The following is a 22539-nucleotide window of genomic DNA, read 5'->3' on the forward strand; positions in this document are numbered from 1 at the left end:
GTAGGAAAAAGTGTTAATTGAAGCTTACAAGAAATGCCTGGCTGTGCTGATGCAGTGTCATGGTGGCTTTACTGACGGTGAACAGCCGATCACACTCAGCATCTGTGGACACTCAGTGGAAACTATCAGATACTGTGTTTCCCAAGAAAAAGTCAGCATCCACCTCCCGGTTTCTCGCTTGCTTGCAGGTAAAGCACCTCCCTAAGAAAAGAACCCTAAAGTTCTCCCAAGTCCTGTGGTATTTGTGCATCCGTACTGTGTGCTAGGTATTATCCTGGGAGTTCTACGTGTGTTCGCCTGTCTGATCGTTCTGCTGTGAAGAAGTTACTAAACTTGGACCATAGATGAGAGTCCTTAGTGTCAGAGCAAGAAAGAAGCCAAGCTGGTCTTGGCACATTTGTACGGCAGGGCTTACCCCAACTCACTGTGAACGCACATCTTAATACTGAGCTCAGTCTCTTAGGACGAGTCACACTGGCCACTCACTCATAAGCCACTGCTAAGAAACCAAAGCCTGCATAGCTTTTCTCTCTAAGCTCTTTCTTGCTGATTGATCAATAACCTTTTAAGCAAAAGGTTACAAGTGAATGCCTTATTGATCTCAGGCTGATTTACATGCCACTTAGAATCCCTGGATGGCCTAAAACTGGCTGACACCTTGCAGTAGCCAGAGGCTGGGAGTGTGCACCTGACTCGTGGTAGGGCCCTCACAGCACTGCTTCGAGATCTCTTGATTCTAGATACTCTGACCTGTTCACTCTGTCTTCCTGTTAGTTCATTCTAACTCAGAGAATAATGACTCCCTGTTTACTGCCACAGAGCCAGTAACTAATGATTGTGGCTTGGTACCTTTAATGTGATACACAGGTGTGCTTGGTGCTTTGGTTTCATTTTTGTTTTGTTTTTTTCTCAAGGGGAGACTATGGAGAATCCATACCATGGTTTCCTTAAATGTATATTAAAGAGGTTATTAATCACTGATTGAATCCTCTGCCAGACCATGGCCTTGTTGAGATTATCCATTCCTCATGGGAGTATTGACAGTTTGTGTCTTCCCAGGAGTCGGTCCACTTCGTCTAAATCATTAAACGATAAGCCAAGTTTCTGATTGCTTTCATGTAGTAACGATCGCTTTCATTATGAAAGGGCATGTTGTGAGCGTCGTCCAGCTGATAGGCCTCCATGTCCTACTAGCCTTTGGGTGTGTTTGTCAGCTGAAGTCTCAGATCCCTTACACGAAGTCTTGTGAGCTTTTATTTGTAGGAATTTGAATAGTGAAATAGCACAACAAGCTGTGGGTGCTGACTGACATCTGCTTCCCCAGGGCTCAAGCGGGGAAAGGTGGTCATGAGTCCCAGGCTAGCCTGGGCTAAGTGAGCTCAAGGCCAGCCTGCACTACAGAGCAAGAGCCTGTCCCTAAGTTACAAGAGAGAGAAAGGGAAAGAAGAAGGGAGGGAATGAATAAAGAAGAGAAGAGATAAAGTGGGCTGGAGAGATGGCTCAGAGGTTAAGAGCACTGCCTGCTCTTCCAAAGGTCTTGAGTTCAATTCCCAGCAACCACAAACCACATGGTGGCTCACAACCATCTATAGTGCGATCTGGTGCCCTCTTCTGGCCTGCAAGTGTACATGAAGGTGAAACACTGTATACTTAAATAAACAAATATTTAAAAAGAAGAAGAAGAGATAAAGCTCTGATCATTGGGGAAAAATATCTCTCTCCTGCTCCTGTAATTTGTTTATCCTGGGTCTGTTTCCAGCAACTGAAAACTATTGGTCATTGGTGACCTGACCAAACCATTAGACTAGAGGGCAAAAGTGTGGGTCCCTGCAGTTCACCAAGTCATCCTTCCAAAACCTGCTTGGCTGGGTAGAAGCTGAAGCTATTAATTCTCCGCAGTGAAAAAGCTCATTTCTGCTACATCTTCACCACTCTGATCTCCGAACTGCGAATACCTGGGAGTATTCATCTCCCGGAAGTAGATGAGTCCTGCCCGGGATGTTTGTAGTCAGAAGAGAGAACACAATAAAGACACAACGCGTCCATACAGCCTACTGTGGTGGCATGTGCCTGTGACCCCAGCACTTGGGAGGCAGAGGCAGGAGATCTGACCACAAGTTTGAGACCAGCCAGGGCTATGTAGCAAGAGCCTGATTCAAAACAAAGCAAACAAGCAAAATACAGTTGACAGACAAAGTGGAGAGGGGGCTTGCTGGCGCTGTCGCAGTAACTCCTACAGGTTACTAGGAATGCCCAGCAGTGAAGGAAGCCTCTCAGGCTGGAGCTGGGCGGCCCAGCAGATGCCGATCAGCACACCCTGTCAGGGGAGTGACCTAAGGTTGATCTAGAAATGCTCATCTCATGCATAGGAAGCAAATTGGCTTTGACTGTAACCTGGAATTCTAGGGCATTTAATTCTGAGGTCAGGGTCAGCATAAAGCATGAGTCCAGGGCCAGTTTCTCTGTTCAGTAGCCGGAAGGACCTCAGCTCCCATCAGTAATGAAGCCCATGGCCCAGGAGAGAAGTCCACACTGGCCAGTGTGCATACACTGGTTTGGTTGCTGTCGAGGTGTTTGGCTGTGTCTAACATCCAGCATTTACTTCTAAAATGTCAGCAATGTTGATGACGATGAGTTCTAACTGCCTCTCATGTAGCTTTGTTTGTAGATATAGTTCATTTTATAACTTAATTTGTAATCTAATTTATGCCCAGAGAATTTTCAAAAGTTAACTAGTAAAGCTGAATGATTATTAGGTCAAGTGAGCATTAGTTTTACCTATAGAAAAACATTTTTGTTTGTTTGTTCTCCCGTGCAGGTTTGCATGTATTGTTGAGCAGAAGTGAAGTGGCGTATAGATTCCCAGAGCTCCTACCTCTAGTAAGTGGCGTTAACATCAAAGAGACCGTCTAGTCATTGTTGGTGGTGTCTGAAAGCAAACTGAGACAAACGTTTATTAGTTCAGGTTCTCCAGAGAAACAGAACCTATGGGGGTAAGGGGGTGTGCATGTGGGTGGGACGGGGGTTAAGGAGTTATTTTAAGGTCTTGCCTGGTGCATTTGTGGGGTTGGAAATGAGTCAGTAGAGCATTCTGGCACACTGGAGAGCCCAGAGGACAGTTGACATTGCCCATCATGGGAGCAGAACTCTTCCTCTGAGCCCATACTCTTGGCTCAATGGTAACTGCTTACTGTGCAAGTCTGAGGACCACGGTTTGGGTCAGCAGAACCAGGAAGGACTGTGTGTTGCAGCACATGCCTCTGCAGCCCTGACAGAGATGGTGCTTCCAGGGACGTTCAAGGTCACAGCAGCTGTAAGAGCCTTTCTTAATCAAGGTGTAAGGCAAGAACCTCTGACGTGTACACACACACACACACCACATGTCCGCCCCACACATGAGAAACCTTACTTTTTTACAGCCTCCATCTGAGTTGGTGAAGCCCACTATCTTTATAGAGGATACTAAAATGCTACTCATAAACAATGCTGCAGCCTCAAGCAGATGGGGCTGACCATAGGAGCTAAGTTGGTACAAAAGTAACTGTCACACAGATACATCTTAGAGCAGAGTTAATACATTATTTTATAAGCTTTCCTGTCAACTACCTTTCCTTATATAATTTTTAACAAGTCTGTTTGTTTGTTTAAACACACAGAGTGAACTGAGCCCACCCATGTTGATAGAGCATCCTCTAAGATGTCTTGTCTTATGTGCCCAAGTGCATGCTGGGATGTGGAGAAGAAATGGTTTCTCTCTAGTAAACCAGGTAAGTGGGTTTCGTTAGCTTTTTAAATTCTGTGGTGCTTTGATTCTTTTGTGAGAAACTTTTTACAGTTTTAAATGGACTTTCTTTGCAAGTTTTGAATCAGGAATCTAGAGTTAAAAGTGCTGGCTGGCTGCATCTGCAGAGGACCCTGGTTTAATTCGCAGCGTCCATGTCTGGTCATTCACTACCTCCTATAAATTTAGCTCCAAGGAGTCTGACACCCTCTTTTGGCCTGAGAGATATACAAACACACACAAATAAGTCTTTTTTTTTTTTTTAAAGGTTTAGTATGATAAATTGTTTGAAAACGTAAATGAAAGCTGAGCCAAGGTTTCTTTGACCTCTTACCATATATTTCATCAGGGAGAGTGGAAATGGGCACCCGTGGCCTCAGCATTCACTCCACACAATTTTATTTTAAAAAGCTGGTCATAGAGACTAAACTTTTTTTCTCTTCAGTTAGGTTAAACACTGGGTGTGTGAGCTAGTGACATGCTCAGTAGGTAGGGGTGCGTGTGAGCAAAGCGATGACCTGAGTCAGTCCCCGGCACCCACACTGGCCTGGTTTGCTCTTTACGGCTGTGAACCTCCATGACGTAAAGCAGCTCATCTCACAGGCCACAGTTTAGTGTGGACTAAGTCAGGGCAGGAACTGAAGCAGGGACCGTGGAGGAGTACTGCCTAGCTTCTTAGAACCCACGGGCGCCTGCCCGATGGGTGGCGGGCCCTCCACATCAACACAAGTCAAGAGAATGCCCCACAGCCTTGCCCAAAGGCCAGTCTTCTGGAGACATTTTCTTAGTTTAGGTTCCCTCTTCCTGTTTGACCTTGGTGCATGTAAAGTTGACAGGAAACTAACCACTCCTGTGGCAAAAGAAGAGAACCAACTCCTGCAGATTGTCCCCTGCCGCCCTGGTGTGTGTACTCTCATATCGTATAAACGCACACAAATAATAAATAAAAGGGGAGAGAGCAGGTGTGGTAGGTTCATGCTGCTAAGCAAGTATTCAGAAGACAGCAGGGGGAGCTCTGAAAATTTAAGGCTAGCCTGATCTATCTATACAGTGAGTTCCAGGTTAGCCAGGACTAGACAGTGAGACCCTGACTTAAAAAAAAAAAAAAAAGTAGGGATGTAGGGATGCCTCTTTTCTATTTGACTATAGAGTGGAGGGGGATACATATGTGCAGTCACTGCATAACTCTGTGCGGTTGTCTCCTTCCCACCTTTACATGAATCCCGGGGATCAAATCCAGGTCATCAAACACCACAGTGAGGGCTTCACACTCTCACTCATCCTGTTCCCCTCATCCCCAATTCTAGGAGCCCTAAACTTTCCTGAAACAGTCTTTCGTTGTTGTTGGGAGACCAAAAACACTGGCTGCAATCTGCAGCCACCATCAGTGGATATCTCTAGTTGGTGTGTTTTAAGACAGTGTTAACTAAGAGCCTAGACCAGGTCCATACGCAGAGAGGCTCGGTGCAATGATCAGAAAGCTTATTTCCCTAACAACTCACTATTGCTTACAGATCTATTACTACCATAACGTGAAGTGCAGACGAGAGATGTTCGACAAGGACATCGTGATGCTTCAGGTAACGAATTAAAAACCCCAACTCAGGGCCTTGGGGAGCCAGTCACGTGACGCTCACCCATAACCCTGCCTCCTGCCTGCCCTGCCCCTTGACACTCCCCACTCATGGCCAGCAGCCTGCAGAATGCTCCTACCTGCCAAGCTCACTGCCTTGCACAGTCTACCGACCTGCTCCAGTCAGAAGCCCCGCTAGACAGGTAGCTCAGTGCTCACAAGCTTTTGCTGCTCTTCCAAGGAACCAGAGTTCTTTCCCCAGCACCCACGTCAGGCACCTCACAGCTACCTGCAACTCCAGCTCCAAGGGATCTGATGCCGTTCTGGTCTCTGTATGCACAGCACTCACAAGGCAGATAGACACACATAAACATAAAGTTTTAAACAATAAAGTAAGACTGGCTCAGTGGCACACACCTTCAATCCCAGCACTTGGGAGGCAGAGACAGGCTTATCTCTGCTCACACAATGAGACCCTGTCTCAAAAAGACTAATAAGAGCAGCAGCAGCAAAACGGTGGGTGCTGTGGAGGTGGTCCAGCCCTGGCTGCTCTTCCACAGAACTCTAGTTCAGTTCCCAGCTTATTGAGATCCAATTTGATTTAGAATTTCTAAAGTGACATTAAAAGAAAACTAGAACCAATGTAAAAAGCTGTTACTTTATGTAATAGAGTGCTTACCCCTAAAGGAGAGGGTGGGAGAGCTCGATAATGGTATATGTATATTGTTCATTTAAAAGTATGTCCTAGCTGGGTGGTGGTGGCGGCAGCGCACACCTTTAATCCCAGCACGTGGGAAGCAGAGGCAGGCAGATCTCTGTGAGTTCGAGGCCAGCCTGGTCTACAGAGTGAGTCCCAGGACAGCCAGAGCTGTTATACAGAGAAACCCTGTCTCAAAAAACCAAAGAAAAAGTATGTCCTAAATGATGTTTATTTTAAGCTTATAATTATTACAGCAGTATTATCCAGCCTGCCACCACAATCAATAAAGACAAAGACAACTGACAGATTTTAGAATAGCCTTATTTCACCAAGGACGAGCAAATGCCATCACCTAAGTTACCTTCTATTATCCTGTGTGCCTCTTTCTCCCAAGATCCTTCTTCCCTCAATAAAACCTGAGAACTTTGGCCACACCTACCCCGTTCTGCCCTGCCCAGGTTTACAGATGTGAGTGTCTGCTCATAAAAGACAGCCAGCAGACCTCAGCAGGGGAACTAATAGCAATCAAGTATAAAGCACCAGACCGGGCCCCAGCATGGGTATGTACAAACTAGTTGATACTTAGTTTGTACACACTCGATACCTCTCTCAGTTCCTAGCAGGCAGTGAGCACTGATAGAGTCTACAGCAAAACGCACAGTCCTTCTCTGAACTGACAGACAGGAGGGGAGCTGGAGCAGCCCTGCGGGTCTCCTGTGGGTTTAGGGCTTAGGGGAGGATTGTCTGTATGGACTGTTTGACCAGCTTAGATCCTTGTCCCCTCTTGTGAGGCACACCATAGAGGGTGTGGCTAGGCAGGTGTCCGTCTTCTCTGTGTGGACTGAAATCTCTCAGTAGCGGTGAGTGTCCCTTCTGACCTTCCTCTTCTCCTTTCTCTCAAACAAATAAAAAGACAGGTGTCTCCATGATGGATCCAAACCACTTCCTGATGATCATGCTGAGCCGCTTCGAGCTCTATCAGATCTTCAGCACGCCTGACTATGGGAAGAGGTTCAGTTCTGAGGTTACCCACAAGGTAAGATCCCGCGTCACAAGAGCAAAGAGTCCTGTCTGCACATGTCATCAGGGACGGCGGTGCACAAGTTCCCTCTGCCTCTCCTCCTCTCCCTGCAGGACGTTGTTCAGCAGAACAACACACTAATCGAGGAGATGCTGTACCTCATCATCATGCTTGTTGGTGAGTTCACGCCTCTCCGCACGTCTGCAGGCGGCTTGTGAGGGTTTCTGAGCTTGCTCGGTTGGTCCTGGCAAGGGCCCTGGTTTTAGGAGAAGGGAAAGGAGGGCACACACCCCTTCCCTCCCCTCTGGCTGAAGCAAAGTGAACTGAGAGACAGGAAGAAAGGCAGTAGAAGACTGGCACAGTCTAGGAAGCAGAGAGTGAGCACAGAGTTGCTGGTTCTCAAATCTGCGCTTTGTTTCTTCTCTGTGGTTCTTGGAATAAATGTCTTCTTGACTCCAAAGGTAATGATGGCAGGTTAATGATGACCAGTGGCTCACAGATGTCTGTTCATAACCTACGTGCGTCTCCAGCCCTCTGCCCTGTTCTCCCAGGTCTTTTATCCCTTGTGCTCTGTCGTTCACCTACTGTATCAGACCTTCTGTGACCATAAAGTAGAGGGTTGCTAATGAAGAGGGTCCCAAGGTGAGATCTAACCTGTCCCTGGAGGGAGTGGAGAGGAAGGCTCCCTCCTAGTGAGAGCCTTGACTTCTGCTGATCCCACCGCCCTTCTGGTCCTTCTTGGAGTGGCCACTAAACCTCATGGGTGCAGGGAGGGAACTGCTCTGCCTTTGCCCCTACCAAGCCAGCCATTGTTTTCCCACAGCACAATGAGCACAACAGAGGAATAGTGTTCTGCTGCAGAAACTGGAGGTCAGTGTCTCCTAAGTATTATGGTCTATAAAGTGTGTGCATCTCTCTTTCCTTTTGCACAGGAGAAAGATTCAGCCCTGGGGTTGGACAGGTGAGTGCCACAGATGAAATCAAGCGGGAGATTGTCCATCAGCTGAGCATCAAGCCCATGGCTCACAGCGAGCTGGTCAAGTCTCTACCTGAAGACGTAAGTGGCTGCATTTTTAAAAGATGACTAGCCAGCTTCCCTAGTCCACGACCTGTGTGTGCAGGTGTCCCTTTCCGCTGCCCTCACCTGCACGAGCTGCAGCTCTAAGATGTAGGCAGTCCCACTCAGTGGGGTCACCTGGGCAATCTGAAAAGGCAAATGTTGTGAACTTTGAATAGAAAGCAGAGCAAGGCTAGAAAGAGAACAACTGAAGAACACGATGCTTAGAGCAAGTGTTTTGTCCATCAAGAGAGGGCATGTGGTTAGGGTCTTTCTGAACACTCTACGGATGCGCATAATACTTTCCATTGAGGGAGAAGCGAGGTGCCCACTTGCTTGAGTTGAGTGGGCACAAATTTGCAGAGCTTTTTCCTTCTCAGGCACCAGAATAATCTTTTGTTTGGTTGGTTTGGTTTTACAAGAGGGTTTCTCTGTGTAGACCTGGCTGTCTTAGAACTTGCTCTGTAGACCAGTCTGGCCCCAAACTCAGAAATCCACCTGCCTCTGCCTCTTCAGGGCAAGGATTAAAGGCATGCGCCACCACCGCCCAGTGGCAGTCTTTTTTTCCCCCCTCCCCTCATTGAGGTGACTAAAGTCCCTGGTACAAGGACAGTCAGAGGCTGAATTGTAGCAGCTCTTCCTCCCAGAGCCATTAGTCTCTCAGCCACCTAATTTTCAACTGTGGGGCTTTTTAGAAATTCAGCTCCTGCTGCTTAAAAAAAAAAAGCCTCTATTTTTATTAAGGCTCTTCAATGTGTTTGTTTGCTTGCTAATTTTAATTTTAAATTATGTGTATATGTGGGTGTGTCTACCTGTTAGTGCAGGTGCAAAGAGCCCAGGAGAGGGAGTTAGATCCCCTGGAGTTAGAGTTATAGATGCTTGTGAACTCCCCAATGTGGGTTCTGGAAATTTAACCAGGTCCTCTGGAAAAGCAGCAAATGTTCTTAGCTGCTGCGCTGTCTCCTTAGCCCCTCTCTGACATATTTTGCCAGAGTCAAACCTTTGAACTTTTTTTCACATCCCAGGGCTCTGCAGGTCCAGGGTTTGATCAATTGGGTTGGCCTTGCTTAGTCACCTCATTGTGACACCTTTGGTTGACACTAGAGGTTCAGCAGGGAGAGTGCCTCAGCTGTTAGTGATGCTTCCTGGACCAGGCTAGTGTGGAGCAAGTTAGAGACCCCTTCCTCTGTGGTCAGTCCTGGCCTTCCACCTGTGTGGACTCTTCAGTCTTTCAAAACAGTGGATAGCCACATTCTGTCTGTGGTTGCTGTAAGGGTCATGGGCAGAGCACACTGCTCAGAGTGCTGCAGTCGCTGGCCAGCTGCTGAGCATGCTTGTTTTCTGCTACCCTAGGAGAACAAGGAGACTGGCATGGAGAGCGTCATTGAAGCCGTTGCACATTTCAAGTGAGTTTATGTCATATTCTGTGAAGTTGTATTTATTTTTTCAAACGTATTTACTTTGTGTGCACCTGCGCTCACTGCAGCACACATGTAGACGTCAAAGGACAGCCTGAGAAAGTCAGCTCTCTTCAACCATAGGTGTCCCAAGGACTGAACGCAGGTCACCAGGCTTGGCAGCAGCGTCTTACCCACTAAGCCATCTGTCCAGCCTCCATAATCATTTTTCTTACTGTGTTTCTTTTGATAAACCTGTGTGTGTGTGTGTGTGTGTGTGTGTGTGTGTGTGTGTGAGAGATTCCCTGGAGCTAGTTATAAGTGGTCATGAGCCGGCTGATGCGGGTGTTAGAAGCTGTCCTCTGGAAGAGCAGCAAGGGCTCTTAACTGCTAAGCCATCTCAGCCCCAGGGTAATTTTTCATCCTGCTTCTTCTTGCTCCACACTCCAGCTGAAATGTCTTTATTGATTCTGAAGATAGTATATGCACAATAAATAAGCAGTGTATTTTTATAGAGAAAACACAGAAAAGCGTGGTTATCACCATTGCCCAACTATCTAGCTGGGTCCTAATATTATTCTGAGTTTGCCTATATTTGTAGAAATTTTTATCTGTATGCTTCTAAGTAGCTAGGAAGGTACAGACTTCGAGCAAAAATGAGTTTGTGTTTGTTATTCTGTAGTTCAGGGCTTTATGCTTGAATGCACTCTATGCTGAGCTTCATCACCTACCTCTGTTGCCTCTTTTAAGTGTAAACGTAATAGGGTGTGGTGGGGCTTTGGTTCTGTATTTAATGTGCTATGTCGGCATGTGGGGCCTACTTCATTCCTGCGTCTTTCTCATGCTGCACGGTGTGGATTTGCCTCCTCTCTGCTGACAGATCACCAATGCCCAGACATTCCCTGGTCCCGGCAGCAGGTGCTGGGCATCATGGCCATCTCTGTTCTGACTAGCTCCAAGGGAAGGCACAGCTTATATTCTGACAGATGCCTCCAAGTTGTCTTCCCAGTGGAACATCAGTTTACGCCCCCTAGCCCCTGCACTCTGTCAGCACTTGAATGTGTGTGCACCTTCTCTCTCTGCAGAGGAGGGAATAGCATTGCTATAGACTGAACGCAGGACTTAAGAGCCGGCTACCAGTGAGCCCCTCCCTCCCCTGGCCAGGTCTACCTGTATAACCCGGGTAGTAAACGAGTAGGCACATTGCCTTGCTTCAGTTTACATTGTGCAGCCAGCGAGTATCTTGTCATGTATTAATTAACTATTTGTAGATCGTGACGCCTTTGTGTAATTTTCTTCCTAGCCATTCATTCCTATCTTAGGTTTTAGAATTCTTATATATTAGAAACATTGATTCTCAACATATTAAGTATTTGGCGAATACTTTCTCTGTTGCTTGATTTTTAACTGTATAATGTCATTTCATAGGTGTTTAAAAATATTTCCCAGTATTATCTGACCTCTGGTCTTTGTCCTATAAAATTCTTTTTAGAACATACACATATTAAAACAGAAAAGCTAACCCCACGTGTACTGGTATTCAGAGGCTTAGAAATGCTGCAGTCTTGAAGCCTGATTTGTTGGGCTTTTGAGCTGCATCTCCATCACATTCACTTGCATAGTTAGGACCAGTTCAAAGCAGAGGTGCTGGATAAGACGGCTACAGAAAGGGTTCTGTGTGTGTAGTGTCACTCAGCCCACAGACCAGTTTCAGCTTGAAGCCCTAAAAAGGTAGATTTGGGAGCTCACATCTTACTCAGACCTCTGAGGCCTCGGTGCGTGTGGCTCTGCTGATTGTGTCCTGCTCCATAGGAAGCCTGGGCTGACAGGACGAGGCATGTACGAGCTGAAGCCAGAGTGCGCCAAAGACTTCAGCCTCTACTTCTATCACTTCTCCAGGGCAGAGCAGGCCAAGGTGAGTAGGGCTTGGGCTTTAGGCAATTTTCCTAGTATTTTCAGACTTAAGTTTTGCAATCAATAAATGGTGTTAAAAATAAGAACTACTATGAAGTTTTATTTTGTTTTGATACATTTCATAGCATTCAAACCTATGTTGCATTTCCAAAGAATTAAAGAACCAGGCAGTGGTGGTGCACACCTTTAATCCCAGCACTTGGGAGGCAGAGGCAGGTGGATTGCTGTGAGTTTGAGGACAGCCTGGTCTACAAAGTGAGTCCAGGATGGTCAAGGCTACACAGAGAAACCCTGTCTCAAAAAAACAAAAACAAAAAAACAAACAAAAAGAATAAAAGAACACATTTGAGTTAATTGACAAAAAGAATTAACCTTGCTATATGAATGGTGAGGAAGACTAAACATTTATGAGGTAGCACCCTGTCCCAAGCCACACGCATTGGCTCCTGCCTGGAAGCTAGGTAGAAGGATCAGTGAATGCCAGCTTGGAGTGTTGGGGGGGGGGGCCTGTCTTTAAGAGGGGAGTGTGTGGGGCCCTGTCTGTCTTTAAGAGGGGCGTGTGTGGGGCCCTGTCTGTCTTTAAGAGGGGCGTGTGTGGGCCTGTCTGTCTTTAAGAGGGGCGTGTGTGGGCCTGTCTGTCTTTAAGGGGGAGTGGGCAGACTCTATCACTAACATCACGTGTTGTAACTCTCGTCCATATTACTTTGTCTTTCATTAGGCAGAGGAAGCTCAACAGAAATTGAAAAGACAAAATAGGGAAGATACAGGTATTTAAATCTTCTTTGCAAAAGCCCGCATCAGTCTCTTACTGATAAAACGTTGCTTTCTATTGGACACGATGATTATCCTTGGTGGGGTGGGAGATTTAGTGTAAGCTTTTTGTGTGAACATTCGCCTGTACTGAGGAATAGTGAACACAGACGTCTGGAAATGGCTCTGGATCGGCCTGTCTTATCCAGTAGACGCCTGCAGCTGTCTCAGTGCTTGCCCTCCGCTCCTGCCATTCCAAGTGGTGCTGCTTGTGTTTTGAAAATGGTTTTGGTACACAGACCCTGTCTCGAAAAAAAAGAAAAGAAAAGAAAATGGTTTTGGGATAGTTTGGCAAAAGAACAGTTTTTCAGCTAGCTGGGTGTCGTAGCACATGCCTTTAATCCCAGCACTCAGGGAGGCAGAGGCAGGTAGATCACTGTGAGTTCGAGGCCAGCCTGGTCTACAAAGTGAGTCCAGAACAGCCAGGGCTACACAGAAAAATCCTGTCTCAAAAACAAAAACAACAACAACAAAAAGATATTCTAATCAAAGTTCTTTATCGACCATCGAAAGTTTCTAGCAAGCTGGGTGTGGTGCCTCATACCTGTAATCCCACACAGAGGAGGCAGAGGCAGGGGGAATCGCTGAGTTCAAGGCCAGCCTGCTCTACTTAATGAGTTCCAGAAGAGCCAGGGCTACATAGAGAAGGATGGTTTCTTTAAACATGTTCTCCTTTATTCCCAGCCCTTCCTCCTCCGGCGTTGCCACCGTTCTGCCCTCTATTTGCAAGTCTGGTTAACATTTTGCAGTGTGATGTCATGTTGTACATCATGGGAACAATCCTCCAATGGGCTGTAGAACATCATGGATCCGCCTGGTCGGAGTCTATGCTACAAAGGGTAGGTTTATGTGTATTTCTATTTGTTGTAGTGGAAAAAAGTCAGCCTCAGTAGACAGAACACCAGGGCCTTGTGGTACTTTATTACCTCTCCTTTTGTTTCGGATGATGAACCGTGTGCCTGCCTGATATTTTCATACCAGGTGGTGATGGCTCCCTCAGTCCTGCTACCCAGCCTGTCTCAGCCTTGACCCCAGCCTTTGCACAGTCTGGGGTACTGGCAGGATGTAGAAGCCCTCACACACGGCCCTCATTTAAAGAACCTTAGCTCGTCAGCGTCGCTTCGGCAGCACATACACTAAAATTGGAACAATACAGAGAAGATTAGCATGGCCCCTGCGCAAGGATGACACGCAAATTCATGAAGTGTTCGATATTAAAAAAAAAGAAAAGAAAAGAAAGAAATTGAGACGTGGATACTTAGGTTCCTGTAACTAAAAGATGGCCAGTGTGGAGCCAGTTTTACTCTATAGCTTTAATGTCAGTCTTCAGTTATCAGATCCACACGCGCTCCAGGAGCAGCTACCCTTTTATCCGCTATCAGTGGGGAAGCCAAGTCTCAATGAGCTTCTTCTGACTTGCTGTTCCACCACCAGCGGCATTGTTATTATCCAGTCAGTAGAATGCCAGCTCTCTGCCGTGCTCTACACCAGGCACTGTCCGTCTAGTACCCATAAGCTCAGAACTCCAAAGCGAGGCTGTCTCTCTCTAGGCTAAAGATGACGGCATAGTCTCTGAGGGATTCCCCTCAAGAATTAGTGTGAAAGCCGTAAAGCCAAGAATTGAAGTGAAGGCAAGCCTTGCGCCAGTAGTCACCTCAGAGGGCTTAAGTATCTCACTGACTAAGTCACGGGCATGCTTACACCCCTCCCCTTCCTCAGCGTGTCTCTAAGATGTAAGCCCCGCACCTCTAGCACCCTGGAGACTGCCACCGTGGTGTGAGGAAATACCATGGAGGGCATGGGGCAAGCATGCACAGCGTTCATCCTGGGTACAGATCAGTGGAGGGCATGGGGCAAGCATGCACAGCGTTCATCCTGGGTACAGATCAGTGGAGGGCATGGGGCAAGCATGCACAGCGTTCATCCTGGGTACAGATCAGTGGAGGGCATGGGGCAAGCATGCACAGCGTTCATCCTGGGTACAGATCAGTCACTCAGGCCCTTGGCAACCTGTCGCCCTTCGTGGAGGGACGCTGGCATGTCTCACACCCATCCCCTTCAAGCCTTGGAAGCACAACAAGATTAGTGAGAATGCACAGTAGTACGCTCAGTGTGGTCTCCTCCTCTCAGACCTATGGTAAGGAGTGTTCAGTGAGCTATCAGGAAGACTATAAGCATTTAATAAACTGCATTCAAGGTGAAGGTGTCTGGAGAGATGGCTCAGTAGTTGAGAGTCCTGACTGCTCTTAGAAGACCAGGGTTTGATTCCTGGCTCCCACATGGTGTCTTACGAACATCTGGAACTCCAGTTTCATGGGATCTGACGCCCTCTTCTGGCCTCAGGCACCAGCCCTGTGGTGCACAGACATACAGGAAGTCAGACACTCAGACACATAAAATTAAATTGCATTAAAATATTTTGGGAAGAAAATTGAATCCTTGGAGGTGAGAACTAGATATTATCAGAACAGGTGAATGTGTGTTAGATGCCGCAGGTCTTGAATTTGGTCACCTAGTTAGGACCTGTTTTCAAGGCTGAAGTACAGGTGGAAGATAGATGTGTGTCTGTGCACACATTGCTTCTCACAACAGTGCCTATAGGAAGCCTAGGAATTCACGCTTCAAGTCTCTTCCTAGCTGAGTGGGAAATTTTGTTTTTCCTTGCTAGGAGTTCTCTGTTTAGATACTAAAAATTGGGATTTGTTTTTATCATGTTTACTCCATGGTTTGTCTTTTTTAAGATTTATTTACTTATTATGTATACAGTGCACATTAGATCACAATATAGATGGTTGTGAACCACCATGTGGTTGCTGGGACTTGAACTCAGGACCTCTGGAAAAGCAGTCAGGGCTCTTAACCACTGAGCCATCTCTCCAGCCCAGTTTGTCATTTTTTAATGATAATTTTTTTATTCTTTTCAAATATATACTTGTATTTTGGTTTTTCCATCTTTTGTTTTCTAACCGTGAGACCTTTTGCTTGAGGTGCTGCATTTGATTGGCATGGCCCTCCAAGAGGAGAAGCACCATCTGGAAAACGCCGTGGAAGGTCACGTGGAGACGTTCACCTTCACCCAGAAGATTTCAAGTACGTGTAGGCCTTCCACTCACCCCGCACCCGCACAGTGACCGTGTAGAACCACGTCTAACTCTATAGGACGAGTTCTAAATGGCTGTCCTGAAGTCAGGTGATGGAAGCTGCCTTGTCCAGCCTCCAGCAGTGTTCATGATGCTCTATTAGAGCCTTTGGGACTGTATTAGAGGTACTGCCTCTGGACGATAGTGTAATTGCGTCATAACATGAAAATACTTAGGGTCTGTGCATGCTTGAGTACACAAATGTTAATTCACAAACAGCAGAAAATAATGTGCCGTCGTGAGCTTAGAAGCTGGTGCTGGCACATCACTTCTCAGCCTTTTGAGATTGAGGTTCAAGTGAACTTGGTACAGAGACGCCCCTGGAGGAATGGCTTAGTGTGTGGTTCCTATGTGAAGTTAGTGTCACACATATATTTACCTCTAGGATAGACTTAGACTTGGAGAAACACCAAGTGTGTTGTCAGCGTTTCACCTTTACATTATTGCTGTTAGTTTACAAAAACATGGGCTTCTACAGTGTTCAGAACCAGAAGAGTAGCTATAGGGGATTGTATCCTAGCTTTTTTTTGTTAATGATTTATTGATTTTTCTATTTTATGTACATTTGTATTCTGCCTGCTTGTGTGTGTGTGTGTGTGTGTGTGTGTGTGTGTGTGTGTGTGTGTGTGTGTGTGTCAGGTCTCTGGAACTGGAGTTACAGACAGTTGTGAACTGCCATGTGGTTGCTGGGAATTGAACCTTTATCCTTTGATAGAGCAGCCAGTGATCTTAACCACAACCATCTCTCCAGCCCCAGATTCTAGCTTTATGTAAAGTAATTTGACGTTGTTGTTGTCGTTGTCGTCGTCGTCGTCATTTATTTTTGAGTAATATGACTTTTGTGTGTGTGTGTAATATGACTTTTTAAAGGGCCAGAGAGATGTTGTTTTTTGACTTTTTATTTTAAAAAACTTTCTGGCAATCTTGAATTCAATCCTCAGTACCACACATACTATTTTTTTCGAGATGCATGTATATTTATATATTAGCTTTGTGTAATAATACATACGCAAACACGCATGCACATATATGAGAAGGTGAAAAAGCTATGTAGCAACGCCCTTGTATATGCTCCTGGAGCTCACCAGTTAGTACTTCGTACATTTGCTTTTATATTTCTGCTTGCTTATTTATTTATTTATTTATTTATTTATTTATTTATTTATGGAGACAAGGTCTCACTGTATGAGCCTGGCTGGCCTTGAGTTCACTGTATAAACTGGCTGACCTCAAACTCCCTGCTTTGCATCCTGAGTGCTGGTGCTTTTTCTGCCTAGCTTGTGGCCAGCCATTTGTTTATGGGTGAATTTGTGGTGCTTTAAGGTAATGTAGGAGCTCCTGGGTTGAAAGGTTTATTTCTGTGCCTTTATTTCTCCTAAGTGCTGATGAGGATGTTCCACTGTCCTACAAAAGAAGGGTAGGACTGAGAAGTGGTCCTGTTGGTCAGGAAAGCTCTGGTTTCCTTCCTTGCTCCCTTGCATGTAAATAAGAGCTGGAGGGGAGGCTGCCTCTGCCCGCTGGCTTGTGCTTTGTTCTTCATAGGCACCGGCCTCCCTGCATCCTCTCTACTGGCGTTGCCCTCTGCCTTCTTTGTCTCTGATTCTTTTCTGTTCCAATAACCACACAAAAAATTGAGTCTATTTGTTCTCTCCTCACTCGAAGGTGTCAGTTTCCAGGGGGTGGATCCCAAGGGCTGGCCGGCCAGCTAGGCTAGCCAATCACTGAACACTAGGCCCAGTGAGAGCTCCTGATTCAAAAAAATAAGGTGGAGAACAATAGAGGAAGACTCTTGGCCTCTCCGGCTTCCACACAGGCCAAGTGCAGTCAAATGATAGGCAGCGGCTGTTGTAAGCAGTTGCATTTCTCTTTGGTAGGATTAAGTACCCTGACCTGTTAGCTGTTACTATGCCTTCTATTTCTCCTAGAACCTGGTGATGCGCCAAATAATTCCCCAAGTATCCTAGCTATGCTGGAGACGTTACAGAATGCTCCCTCCCTGGAAGTCCACAAAGACATGATTAGGTGGTTGCTAAAGGTAACATTTCCACACTGCTGTGCTTCTTGTGAGAAACATCAAATAGTGATTTGTAATAGCAGTTCTTAACTTCAGAATAACAGAGTTTCTGGGGTTTGTTTTCTTAAGATGTTTAATGCAATTAAGAAGATAAGAGAAAGTTCATCCACCAGTCCTGTGGCAGAGGCAGAAGGAGCCGTAATGGAAGAGGTAATAAGAAACAAGCTCACGTCAGGCATGCCAGCATATGCCATTACCCCAGCACTTAGGAGGCAGAAGGTAGAGCTCTGTGAATTCTAGGCTAGCCCGGTCTTACATAATTTGTTCCAGGCCAACCAGGGCTGTTACATACTGAAACAGTGTCTTTAAAAAAAAAGTTTGTATGAAACTAAGAGTACAAAAAAAGAAAAGTACAAAAAAACTTTAGCAGGTTGGCATGAACAAAGTAGGTTTCTCTGTATTAAGTCAGTAGCTGATAATGTTCACAAACATTAAATTCCAAAAGTTGCATATATAATGATAGATATTAATGTGTAGCAGTTTTCTAGTTTGTTCTTTTCCCGTAGCATCTTAAATTGACTCTTGCATTTAAATAAGAAAACACTGTGGTGGGTCTTAATTAATGCCTACAATCCAGGTGCTGTGCTTATGGGGAAAGACTGTAGCCTCTAAGAGTCTAACTAAATGGAGCATCCTTCTAGAGCTCAAGAGACAAAGACAAAGCAGAGAGGAAAAGGAAAGCTGAGATTGCCAGACTGCGCCGCGAGAAGATCATGGCCCAGATGTCAGAGATGCAGCGGCACTTCATTGACGAGAACAAAGAGCTCTTCCAGCAGACCAAAGAGCAGGACGCTGCTGCCACTGCCACTCTGGACAAGAGGTAGACTGAGTAATGGCTGTAGGACTCGGAACCCTTGCTTCTCTGGGCTTTTAATTTTAATGTAACTGTGTAAAAGTGGTGGATAACATTGTAACTTCCAGCTAGTAGAGTTCACGTCTAGGCCAGGGAAACAGCTCAAGGTCAGCCAGGAAACTGTCTATGAACAAACAAGGATATGTGTTCACTCCCAGAACTCATGTCATGCTGGTGACGCCGGTGCTGGAGAGGGAGAGACAGGCGGGTCCCTGGGACAGTGACCAGACAGCCTATCCCATTCAGCAAGTCCCTGACAAACGAGAGGCCCTGGGACCCACACACACCTGCACATATACACAAAAAGAAATCTCCAGCTCTGGGTAACATGTGTCTGCCTACAGTGTTACTTTCTACAGAGAACCTTTGCATCCATGAAAGAATGAACACTGTGGGCAGGTTGCTATGACGATTAGAGATGGTTTTAAGCACATGAAAGCCTCCTCCCACTTCATGCCATCAAATCCATGTGTTCAGAGTGTACCTATCTGGATCTGTCACTGAATGCAGCCATCACCTTTGTATTGCAGCCCTCTGGTCTCAGATGCAGCACTCACAGCATTGGGCCCAGCACAGACACAGGTCCCTGAGCAGAGACAATTTGTCACCTGTATATTATGTCAGGAGGAGCAAGAGGTGACTGTGGAGAGCAGGGCGATGGTCTTGGCAGCATTTGTCCAGAGGTCCACTGTACTGTCAAAAGACAGAAGCAAATTCATTGAGGATCCAGGTAAGATCTAGATCGTAACCCAGTATCTACCAGGACAAACCACAAGCCACCCCCATGCCAGGCACCGTGATGCCCATCTATAAGCCTGCACTCAAGAGCCTGGGGCCAGAGGATTGCTATGAGTTCCAGGCCGGTCTCTAGTGTGAGACTGTGTCTTGACATGTCCCTTTAGCATGTCTACTCTGAGCTCAGGCCATGCGGCATGCTGGGGAATTAGACTCTCCCAGCACCAAAGCTTCAGAGAGATCGTGATCCTTTGTAATCCAGAGTGGGCATCAAAACTCACAGATGCTCCAGTCCTGTATAAGATGCTGTAGTGCTGGCAGGGAGGGGCACTGAGGAGGAAGAACCCTGCTCACATGGGTAGGATTTGCATGTGACCTTGGTGCATCTTCCTAGATACTTGATTTCTAGGTTGCAGCTTCTGTGCTGATTAATGAGAGAATAGCAGAGACATACACCAGGTGTGTCAGCACCTATGTAGGGTCCCCTGGACGTTTTGTTCCACCTTCAACTGACTCCCAATATGCAGAGGGCCCAGTTACTTAATGCACTTTGAACCTCACATTACAGTTCAGGACTGTTCGATTCCACAGGTGATAAGAAATTACAAGAGCCTCATTTTTTAAGTTACCAGAGCCTTGCACTAATTAGTGCTGTCTAAAGTCAGAATAAATTAGCATTTCCTTACCCAGGTCTTCAAATTTAAGGATGTACACTGATCATAGGAAAGTTAAATGCTTATAGGTTGTTTGTTTTTTATTTGTTTGTTTTGTAATGCAGAAAATTATGATCCATTATTCATGCACCCTGATCTGTCTTGTGGAACACACACTGGCAGCTGTGGGCACGTTATGCATGCCCATTGTTGGCAAAGGTAATTTACATTCTTATGTTACTCAAAAGAAGCCATCTGAAGGCTCATAATTGATTTTTCAAGCAAAGGAAATTTTATTCTGAGAGTGAGGATAAAAAGAACTAAAGATACTGATAAATTTCTTTGTATTTGCTTAATAAATAAGTGCTTGCTTTGTAATTAATGTAACAGAGTAATAAAAAATAGAGTGTGGGGTACATTTTAATGTAGCTCTGTATCGGAATCTTCTTTATCCCTGCAGAGAAGGGGAGGAATCTGTCAGGCAACAAGCTGGAAAGACAGGAGAATTTGGTACCATAGGGTAAACCCTGTGCCATAGGTGGCCTATATGTAATGTATTGAGGATTTGGTGCCATACAGTATATCGTACGTGTAATGTATTAAGGATTTGGTATCATACGGTAAACCCTGTACCATACGTAGGCAATAAGAGTAATGTGTTGTTCAGGTACCAGAGGAACAGCTCTGTAATCCAGAGGTTAGTACATGCTTGATGGCTCCTCATGCTGTAGTGAATCCTTGTGCCAAGAGAAAGGCCCCAAGCCCCTCCCCTCGCTCTGCCCTGTGCTTCATGTGATCCTCAGCACTGTGCTCACTAGCAGTGTGGCCACTCCTGACAGTGACCGCCAGCCCTGAGAAATGGTCAGACAGAGCGCCACAAAGTTCCCACTCCTGAAATGCCTGTTAGGCCAGTCAGGCTCTGTTACTTTATTGGTTATAACGTTTCTGTGGTAGGACTCCAGAGCCACTCTGAAGTCATACTGCCTGTGTTTAAGACAGTTCAAGAGTTCGTGTTTGTAATTGTTTGTGAGAAAAACGACAGAATGTTGATGCTTGCACCTCCTGCTGACATAAACTGCACAGATTTTGACGCCCCCTGTTCTCTAATTGTGAAGGTATTTTGATTCCGTTCAAGCTAAAGAGCAGCGAAGGCAGCAGCGCCTGCGCCTGCACACTAGCTATGATGTGGAGAATGGCGAATTCCTCTGCCCGCTCTGTGGCTGCCTGAGCAACACCGTGATCCCCCTGTTGCTTCCTCCACGGAGTGCCTTCAGCAGGTGAGTTCTGCCGCAGCCTGCCTCAGGGGGGCTTTGTGGGTGATGAAATTATAAAACAGAGTGGACACTGGGCAACATCATAATGTGACCAGATCACCTTCCAGATGTGTTATTTCTTCTACATGATCTGTGGAGTGTGATTGTGACTTTAAAAAGGAACAAGCCAAAATGTAACTTTTATTCACCTATAAATACTACAGAAGATGTAACTTTTCTGTTTATTCATAATAACCTGGTATCGTCTTTATTTCTGGAGATCCTAATTTAAAGATGTTCCCTCATGCTTTTAAAGGCACTCAGTCTATTGTTGGGTATGGCAGGATACACCTTTAATCCCAGCATGTGAGAGGGGGGCAGGTGGCTCTCTGTGAGTTCCAGTCCTGGCTGCACAGTAAGACTCTTGTCTCAAGGGGAAAAAAAGTCTTGTAGCTTCCTATGCTTCCCATGACATACATGGGCACACACATGAATAAGAGCTGATGAGATGGCCAAGCCATTAAGAACACTGCTGCAGCTGGGTGCAATGGCGCACGCCTGTAATCCTAGCACTCAGGAGGCAGAGGCAGGCAGATCTCTGACTTCAAGGCCAGTCTGGTCTACAAAGAGAGTCCAAGACAGCCAAGGCTACACAGAGGAACCCTATCTAGAAAAACAAAGCAAAACACTGCTGCTCTTGCCGAGGATCTGGGTTCAGTTTCTGGCACCCACGTGGTGGCTCACAACTATTTGTAATTCCATTTCTAGGGGATCTGATGTCCTCTCCTGGCCTCTGTGGGCACTGCTCACACATGAGGCATATACATGCATACAGGCAGAACACTCATAAAAAAATGAAGTAAATTTATAAAAAGTAAAAATAAGTTTTATGAATAAATTACCTGTTTCTGTGCAGTTCTTTGGATTTAGTTCAAAGCAGAGGCTGGTTTTTCTGTTCACTTGTAGGAACTCAGTTTGGCTTTGTCTGTGGTGCCATAAAACAGTTGTAGGTTGTTATGAGGTTCCCACTTAATCGGTGCCGTTTCATCACAAGAGAGCACCACTGTGCTAACTTATGCCTGTATTTGATCTAGGAAGTAATAGCTGCCCATGATGAGAAATTACATTTGTTTGATTTTGCCTGTGGCTTCTCTCCCGTGGTTGTTAATGGTGGCGCAGCTGTAACTGAAGAACACTATAGCAGAGCAGTGTCTAGAATCTGACATGACTGAGGTGGTGTCGGCGCTGCCCCTTGTGGCCTAAGTCGGGCTGCATAGCTCAGTTTCCATCTGTAAAATGGACACAGGCGTTCATCAAAGAACTCGGAGAATTAGATGGGGTGCTTTGAGCATCTTACAGTAAGGACTTTGCTGGCTTTGTCACGTAATGTATGGGTAAATGTCTGGAAACTTAGGTTTCCACGCTGTAAGCCGGGCGGGTGGCACACACGCCCTTAATCCCAGCACTCGGGAGGCAGAGGCAGGCAGATCACTGTGAGTTTGAGGCCAGCCTGGTCTACAAAGTGAGTGCAGGACAGCCAAGGCTACAAGAGAAACCCTGTATCGAAAAAAGAAAAGA

General features: G+C 46.0%; 1 protein-coding gene and 1 non-coding gene across 3 annotated transcripts in view; both read left to right on the top strand.

The window, feature by feature from the left end:
- The window catches only part of Ubr2 (ubiquitin protein ligase E3 component n-recognin 2), an 86333-nt gene that overhangs the window by 44550 nt on the left and 19244 nt on the right, over nt 1-22539 (top strand). For both annotated transcript variants that reach the window (XM_051152852.1, XM_051152853.1), the window contains exons 15-32: nt 5-188; nt 2819-2880; nt 3657-3767; nt 5296-5361; nt 6968-7090; nt 7189-7252; nt 8008-8132; nt 9486-9538; nt 11342-11444; nt 12162-12210; nt 12938-13092; nt 15241-15343; nt 17319-17428; nt 17537-17617; nt 18109-18287; nt 18851-19050; nt 19834-19927; nt 20824-20985. In XM_051152852.1, the coding sequence (XP_051008809.1) occupies nt 5-188; nt 2819-2880; nt 3657-3767; nt 5296-5361; nt 6968-7090; nt 7189-7252; nt 8008-8132; nt 9486-9538; nt 11342-11444; nt 12162-12210; nt 12938-13092; nt 15241-15343; nt 17319-17428; nt 17537-17617; nt 18109-18287; nt 18851-19050; nt 19834-19927; nt 20824-20985 (2024 nt within the window). The remainder of the gene's footprint in view (nt 1-4; nt 189-2818; nt 2881-3656; nt 3768-5295; nt 5362-6967; nt 7091-7188; nt 7253-8007; nt 8133-9485; nt 9539-11341; nt 11445-12161; nt 12211-12937; nt 13093-15240; nt 15344-17318; nt 17429-17536; nt 17618-18108; nt 18288-18850; nt 19051-19833; nt 19928-20823; nt 20986-22539) is intronic.
- LOC127196010 (U6 spliceosomal RNA) lies at nt 13369-13472 on the top strand. The gene has a single exon (XR_007831416.1). It is a non-coding gene; the product is annotated as a U6 spliceosomal RNA (small nuclear RNA).

The sequence above is a fragment of the Acomys russatus genome, chromosome 11 (genome assembly GCF_903995435.1).
Source record: "Acomys russatus chromosome 11, mAcoRus1.1, whole genome shotgun sequence".
Lineage (NCBI taxonomy): Eukaryota > Metazoa > Chordata > Mammalia > Rodentia > Muridae > Acomys > Acomys russatus.